The sequence below is a fragment of the Papaver somniferum genome, chromosome 9 (assembly GCF_003573695.1).
Source record: "Papaver somniferum cultivar HN1 chromosome 9, ASM357369v1, whole genome shotgun sequence".
Classification (NCBI taxonomy): domain Eukaryota; kingdom Viridiplantae; phylum Streptophyta; class Magnoliopsida; order Ranunculales; family Papaveraceae; genus Papaver; species Papaver somniferum.
Genome location: NC_039366.1, coordinates 26,599,274 through 26,607,589, shown reverse-complemented (window position 1 = coordinate 26,607,589; position 8,316 = coordinate 26,599,274). Strand labels below are relative to the sequence as shown.

General features: G+C 36.7%; 2 protein-coding genes across 2 annotated transcripts; one reads left to right on the top strand and one right to left on the bottom strand.

Moving 5' to 3' along the window:
• The first annotated feature begins 1,478 nt into the window (after nt 1–1,478).
• LOC113310557 lies at nt 1,479–3,974 on the top strand. Its single transcript, XM_026559267.1, has 4 exons — nt 1,479–1,663; nt 2,520–2,688; nt 2,774–3,046; nt 3,139–3,974. Exons 2-4 carry the CDS (start codon nt 2,539–2,541, stop codon nt 3,778–3,780), a joined length of 1,065 nt encoding a protein of 354 aa, XP_026415052.1. The 5' UTR covers nt 1,479–1,663; nt 2,520–2,538; the 3' UTR covers nt 3,781–3,974.
• A 693-nt stretch (nt 3,975–4,667) lies between these two features.
• Nucleotides 4,668–7,548, bottom strand: LOC113311629 (ferrochelatase-2, chloroplastic-like). Its single transcript, XM_026560442.1, has 11 exons — nt 7,543–7,548; nt 7,132–7,259; nt 6,983–7,046; nt 6,742–6,939; nt 6,497–6,640; nt 6,314–6,415; nt 6,043–6,146; nt 5,813–5,939; nt 5,542–5,694; nt 5,295–5,395; nt 4,668–5,092 (listed from the first exon to the last, which is right to left on the bottom strand). Exons 1-11 carry the CDS (start codon nt 7,546–7,548, stop codon nt 4,780–4,782), a joined length of 1,440 nt encoding a protein of 479 aa, XP_026416227.1. The 3' UTR covers nt 4,668–4,779.
• Between the last annotated feature and the right edge of the window lie 768 nt (nt 7,549–8,316).

Here is an 8,316-nt window from a genome sequence, read left to right as displayed (position 1 = left end):
ATTTAACATATTTTTTTGATTGATTGATTATTTAACTAATGATGGTTCCAGTATCCTATATGTTTAGAATCTTGATTCTTATTACATAATTCCATAAACTAAATTAATAGTAGATATTGAAATGTTATGTGCACTCTCGTCAAGGAGTGTGCACAAATTCAAACTCTTATTGCAAAGTCTCAACTTTCCCGCACAGCAGTACCCTTGGCCGTGAGGCTATCCCACGAGGTAGGAGTCCTAAATGACTAAACCCACGCGACCATCAAATGAACAAATGACTAGCAGGCACGTTTTTGAAGAGTATTATTAGTCCAACATTTTCACCCCCACTAAACGACAGCGACAGGCCGTATCTAGAATTTTCCACAGTATAAAATTGCCACGTGACAAATACAAATCTTCTCGTTCAATTGTGGCCAAAAACACTGAAATGTTCTGGATCACCAAACCCACACATTCATCTAGACCTAATCGTAGACTTTGTCTTTGTCCTTGGAATATCCATGCATCACCAATAATATTTCACGTCTTATTTAAAAAAAGATAAAATAATTCTTCACAACCTTTGGACATTACCGGTAGAACTTCGAAAAAATCTCAGCCATTAGATTTAGGTTCTGAAACCAGGTCTTACAAGAGGTCCTATGGAATGAACAAACTTGGAGTTTGTTCATTTTGCTCCAACTATGAAGTGAACAAACATGAAAAATGGATATTCAAATCAATAAATCTGATGCTTCGAACATTGAGTCGGAAGATCCAGCGCGTGTCTATGGTAAGGACGGGCGATCTTGCTATGAACGCGCGACCATGCCAAAAATGCCAGCGATTTTCTAATTGACGCCTGCGTCTCTTGGTTTAACGCCAAGTACAATCCCTGATTAGAATCTAATACAAAAACGCCAGCGATTTTCTAATTGACGCCAAGTAATGCGAAACGGTACAAAGAATCTAATACAAAAAAACTCTGTAATTCCTAATAGTTTTAATTGAGTTACCAAACACACATCAAATTTACATGGTACCCATGATCTGAATTAAGATTTCCATTCCTCAAGGAATAAGGTTTCTGCAAACATAAAAACCATCACTCCTTGGTATTGGGATTTGGAATCCTCCTCATGGCTATCTCATGGACTTAATACTTCTTGGAAGAAAAGAAAATTGAGGAATTTCTCATGCATAACGCACCCTCGCAAAAAAAGAAAAAAACGACCATTCCTAAATCAACGGACAAAATATAATCAATCCAAAAACAGGAGTTGAAAAATCAACGTTGAGGATTAGACGGATTAGACAATTTGTACCTACTCCTCTCCTACTATTATTGACCTAAACTTGGTCTTCAATATTGGTTAGGGAAAGCAGGCAGGCAGAGGCAGGTAATTTAATGTCAACTGATAAGGCGTGTGGGAACCACGTCAATTTTGCTTACTGTAATAAAAAAACAATCAGAGATTTTTATTATTTTTTTCTTCTCCCTCAAGATAGATAGACTGTTTGGTTTTTTCATTCCAATCAACAACATTTTTCATTCTTTCTGGGTTCCTTTCTCTCTTCATCTTCTTCTAACTAAATAGATCCTTGTTCAAATTCTCGATTTTAGGTCAGGATCTGGTTATTGGATTTTGAAGAAAGCTCTATCTATTCATATTTATTTAAGGTTTGTAGATTTTTTTTTTCTTAATTTAATTTCTCAGATGAATTGTATGATGTGGTGTGGATGAATTTAGGGTTTGTGATGACTGAATTTCTATTGTTTTTTATCATCAGTTTTATGAGTTTAGGGGTTTTTTGACTTTGAAATGTTGATGAAAAATGTTATTGTTGTTGATACTTGGGATTTGGGGTTTGATTGATACTTGTGGAGTTTGGGTATTGTGTGAATTAAGAATTTGTGACTACTCAATTGATGATGTTTTCATGTATGAGGTTGAATTTTGGTAATTTTGAGTTCTGAAGGTGTTTATTTTTCTGTATACTGTTTACACTGTTAATTTCTGGCTTAATGTTATAGTCACCATGATGTTTCTGAGGGTTTGTCTCTTGTAGTTGTGAAATTATGTCAGAGTGTTTATATAGTTTTGGCCTAAATTCTGGGTTTATATCATTTTCCCCATGCTGGGGGTGTTGATGCCTTGCTTGTGTTTGATTCGTGTTTGGTAGAACTTGGTTATGATTAGAGCTAAGGGGTTAGATTTGGAATTTTTAAGCTAGGTGGTGTGTTCTAGGATTTCTGTACCAACTTCTCAACGTTTTGGTGACTTCTTAAGTCTTGAATTTAATGTTCTTAGTATGCCCGACACTCTGATTTTATTTGCGAGCATCATTATGTAGTTGATATTTGGATTTTGTAAAATGAAAATCAGTTAAATATCTCATTTACTTTGCTTCGATGTGGTTTGGAATGTCTAGCTCCCTATTATGAATGTTTTTTGAGCCAGCTGAGTGCATTTGTTTTCCTCGAGCTCCGTATCTATAGGCTCTCTGACCTTGCATTTTGTAATCTGTACTTGCAGGTTAATTTGATCTGTGGAAATGGAATTTTTCTTTGGAGCCATGAATGGAGGGTCACAGAATTCAGGATGTCAATTTGCTCAAGAGGGCATTCAAAAATGTCCATTTCTTAGGAACATTAACGAACCCACTAACTTCGCCTTTGCCAAACCAATGAATTTCTCAATGCCTGTAAGTACTCTTTCTCCTGGCTCTTGTGTTCTTTTGTTGAATTCCCATTTTACTTTATCTCATATCCATTCCTATTTACATTCAGGTGAAGGGTGCAAAAGGTCCAATTTTCGAAGATGGTCCTAATTTTGATATGGCATTTAAGGTTTTCCATGGGAATGATGGAGTGGTTCCACTCTCTGGAAGATCTTATCTAGCCAGTGAGAATTTGGAATCTGAGTCTAAACCAGTTCAGTTCAATCCTTTAGCAGCAAAGGCGGCCTCCATTAGTCTCTCGTCAGCCTTTGGACCAGGTGGACCATTCGGTTTTGATTTTTTCAACAAAAAGTTTAATTCCAAGAACAAAAATTCTTCTAAGGTAATTATCTTATCTACAAATATTTGTCATACATCTGTAACCTGAACACCCTCATTTGCTTATGTTGATTTTCAATCCTTAACTTTTTCTAGGGAGGAAACTCGTCACATGAAGCAGTAGGAAATGAGTGGTTGGAACAAGGGAACTGCCCAATCGCCAAGTCTTATAGGGCAGTTAGTGGTGTGCTTCCATTGGTAGCTAAGGCTCTGCAGCCTCCGCCAGGCATGAAATTTAAATGCCCACCTGCAATAGTAGCAGCTAGGGCAGCATTGGCAAGGACGGCTCTCGTCAAGACCCTTCGCCCACAAGCCCTGTCAACGAAGATGTTGGCAATTGGCATGTTGGGAATGGCAGCCAATGTCCCATTAGGCATATGGAGAGAGCACACAGAAAAGTTCTCAGTCTCATGGTTTGCAGCCGTACATGCAGCAGTACCTTTTATAGCAATGCTTCGGAAATCTGTTTTGATGCCTAAGACGGCTATGGCTTTCACAATTGGTGCCTCTATTTTGGGACAAGTTATTGGATCTAGAGCTGAACGTATTCGACTAAAAAAAGTTGCAGCCAAGAAAGCAGAAATGGCTATGAGCTCCGTGGAGACTTCCAGTCAATTGCAGGCTGTTGGTGCTAGTAACAAAGGTGGGCAGTGCGGAGAAATTGTGGTTTGGGATCCACTTCTTCTGAATCTGACTACTGGCCTGCCTTCTTCTTCGAGTGGGAGTCTGTGCTATTAACCATCAAGTCAAATGTTATGGAGATCCCAGTCCTGATATGTTTGTAAAACATTATGTATTTCGTATTCGTGTAAGTCCCATGGGGAGAAATGTATTATGGGGTCGGCAAATAAAAGAGAGGGAGGATTCGACATTGTTTGCTTATTGTTTGATGAACTTGATCTTCCAATTCAATCACCGTTCCTATTTATTTACTTTTGTTGTGTTTATTACTAGAAATAACCAGTGCGGTGTTTATTTACTTTATTTACTTTGATCGTGTTTTCTTCATGTTAAAAGAAAATATTTGTCGTGCAGTCACCCAATTATGAGACGGTTACATTTTGTATCGTTTAGATCTAATGCCCACACTAACATATACATAAAATTTTTCAGTGTCACATCATTGGTATTTTCACAATGCATAGTAGGTGTTCATAATCAGCCATGTTTATTATCTATTGATTATTCAATCTGTAGTCTCGTAATGTTATTTATCTACCGATTGTAATAGTAGCTCCAAAATCAAATTTTTCAAAAACCAATGAAATTTTAAATTTCTCTATTTGCTCAAACTTTTCAAAAATCAATGAAGAAAAATAACACTGCTCAAACTTTTCAAAAATCAATGGAGAAAAATAACACGAGTTCCCTAAAGACGGTAAAGCACAAGAGAAAAAATAACAATCAGAACAATTGTCATCTTATATAGTGAATGATACTGGTCAAAACGAACATAATTTTTTTTTTACTCATTTTCGAGACCGTGCCGTTACAACCCGTGTTATTTGTCAAATAGGGTTGTTCAGACAAGTAAAAAGAAAATGGTAATAGTCATGGTCAGAGTCGATCTGACTTTTATGAGTGGAAAAGTAAATTTATTTCAGGCATCATGGAGGGACGGGAAATAGGAGAAATGGTATAGGAAATGGGAAAAACCTTGTTTTATCCAGTTCCTAGTGTTTCATTCTTCTTTACCAAATCCGTTACAAAAAAACTAGGCACCAGACCATAAACTCTCTACAGAAGGTTCTTGAAAGTAGAAATAAGTTTTGGGGACAACAGTAAAAAGAACGCTAAAACTGAACCAACAAACATTTTGATTATATAACTCACTGGACCTGCTTCAGCTTCTTCCGAAGCGATTTCTGTAGTCGTAATGGCTTGGGCAGAAGGAAGAGCTTCAATCACAGCATCTGCGAGATAGGATATGAAAGTAGAGCTGAGTCCTAAAGCTGGAACCCTACCCCAATTTTCTATGCCAGATTCAAGAGCCAATTCCTTGTATTCCATTTCAATCTCTTGTAGGGTCTCTATGTGCTCGCTTACAAAGCTGCATATATATTTTACCAGTTTCAACAAATCTAAATATATATGAAGATGAAATTCAAAATCACAAATGTTTCTCATTTTAGAAAAAAGTAGATCAACAGACGAGTTAAAATAAGTTATAATAATACATTTCAAAGCTACTTTTCTGTGTTTTTTTTAACTAATGGTCTATTACTTGGTCAACAAAAGAGAGAAAAACACACCTTACTGGAACAGCTAAGAGGCTTTTTACTCCTTTTTTACCAAGATCAACAAGAACTTCATCAGTATAGGGCTTCAACCACTGTATAGGCCCCACTCGACTCTAATAAAACAAAATTCAATGATTGGTTAGTAACTGAGACTAGAATTGGAGACTATAATTGGAGAAACAGCAGTGGACTGAGAAGAATTGAGACCTATAAAATTTGAAATATAGACAAAGAGTCTAATTTAATATTCCAAGCTAACCTGGTAAGCAAGAGTGTGTTCATTGAAGGTTCCTCTAGCTTTCAGCTCTTGCATGATCAATCTGATGCAATCCTGCATCTGATCCCTATAAGGATCTCCTGCATCCTCGACATAGCTAACTGGTACTCCATGTGCACTAAAGAATATCATCACCTAAATGCCACCACGAAGGTAAATAACTGATGGAAGCCACCAAAACAAAAGAACAACATCAATTGCGAAAATGTAGAAATGTTCACGCTTATGAACTGGAAACTAAAAACGAAACTACCTCCTCGGGATTAGAGAATTTTTGTAGCTCTTGCTCTATCAAGTTAGCCATGGACTCAATATAACCTCTTCGTTGATACCACGACTTTATAATGGACACAGGTAGCCTTGACAAATATGAGTCTTTGCTGAGATAGGGAAGAACTTGGTTATTTAGTGATGGCAACATAAAATGTAAATTTTCAATCATAAGATTCGAAAAAATATTAAGAACCATCGACGAAGAACCACCTGAACATGTCTTGAACAACACGGATGCTTGACCCACTTGTAAATATGGAGTACTGAGGGTAAAGTGGTAGCAAAACAAGTCTTGTAATCTTATCCTTCTTAATCTGTAACAAAGATGCAATACTGTCACAGTCTGACGACGTTGTCAATCTTGTTTACTCTACTGTCATAATACTATTATTTGTTTAACATAACACAAGTAATAAAACCTGCTGTCAAAATTGCACAAGTGAAAATAGAGAAATCTACCAAAATAACTTAAATGACATACCTGATGCACTGCTTCTTCCGTAAATGGGAACCAGTACCGCATCCCTACATATACGTTTACAGACATGTTTTTCTCTTCCAAAGCCATTTTCAGTGCTTCAGCCTAAATATAAATATCAAATAGTTACACTACAGTCCTCAAATTGAATCAAATAAAATACATGAAAAAAAAAGAGCATTATACCTGCTCATCAGTTATTTTACGCAAAGGTGATCCCCCACCTATAGCAGCATAGCCTTCTTTACTTTTTGGAGCCCTCAAAACTGAGATCAACTGAGCCAATGGTCTTTGAAGAAACCTAAACAATCTCGGTAATCTAATAATATCCTGCACCATAACATGCCATAATACATTCAGAATTTGCAGCTTAAACTAGTTTTAACACATCTATTTTCATGTCAAAGAAAAGTTGAAGAATAGTAGCATACTGGATCAGCAAATAAATTGAACAAAAATGGCTGCACGTCTTGAAGTGTCTCAGGTCCTCCTAGATTGAGCAGCAGCACTCCTAATTTTTCTTCTCCCACATGGACGTGTGATCCTTCCAACCCATATTCACCACATATACATGCTCCTCCTACCGCAAAGCAGAAGACTTCCCGCTTCTGAACTGGACCATGCAATAACTGCCAATTGGATCACCATTTTGTCTCTCCAATTTATCAAAACCTTGTGATCCTTCAAAGGAGAAACAACTGACAGATACAATAGATTGCTTTTGCGAACTGCATAACTAGAAAGATCAAATCAAATCAGGAACCAATTAATTGCAAAAAAAAAATAAAAAAAAATAAAAAAAAATAAAAAAAAAGACTTACATTGATTGGGTTAAATTACGGAGCCGGGAAACAGAAAGATTCAGATTAGAAACTAGAGGGAGCCGAGAAACAGAGAGATTCAAGTGGAGTGCACGTGTGTTACACGTCGGCAAACAAAGTTCACTACCCTGCAAAAAATGAGAAACAAACTTATTATGTTTGCTTTCACTAAAAAAGTAAAGCAAAATGAATTATGAATAGCTCCAACCTTCATTCTATGCAGTAGTATCTCTGTATCTAACATGCTAAATGTAGAGTGTTTATTATCCTTCCTTTGATTTTTTATTATCATTCCTTTGATTTTCGAGTTAGTCAAGAATGCATTGGAAGTTCAATGTTGACTGACTAGTCCACAAAAATAATTTCAGGTGACTGATTGGTTCAATGATAACTAACACCTCCTATTCATACCACCATCTATAATTGAAGCTACATGTATATTCAAGAGAAAATGTTAACTGAGGATAATGCTAGATTAAGGAAAACAAACATAGTGGGAGAAAACCATTCATAAATAAAAATAGAGGAATGAGAGCATACCTAATTATAGGCCTATGAACTATCAATTTGAAAATCAATCTATTAAGGCTATAACGTTTAGACAAAACTATGAGTTCATGGAGCACATCATATCAAGAAAACAATCAAAATCCTAACATATAAACAGTAATATTAATTCAAACACCTAAAAGATACCAGCTGAAAGTTTAGCATTAGCTGCTCGCATTTTCACATATAAAAAGTTAGAAACGGACTGCAGTTACTAAGAGCAACCACAGTGGGCGAGTATAACCAAATATTTGGTCAAAAAACGAGACACAGCGGACAGACTATCGATTAAAATCCGGACCAAAGACCAAATCCCAGACTATATTTGGTCCAAGACCAAGACCAAAACCAAATATAGTCGAGCGAACGTATAGTTAACGCCCCACCACCAGGCGGGTGTATAGTTAACGCCTCACACCAGGCGTGCATAAAGTCCCCGCCCCATACCATGCGTGTTTTATACCTCCGCCCCATTTTTTTTTTTTTTTTTTTTTTGGGTGGGGCGGGGTTTATACCTCCGCCCAACTCTTTTTTTTCAATTCACTTTATATATGGGGCGGGCTTTATACCTCCGCCCCATTTTTTTTGTTGTTTATTTATTTTTTATTTTTTTGGAATCTCATCGGGCGTACGTAT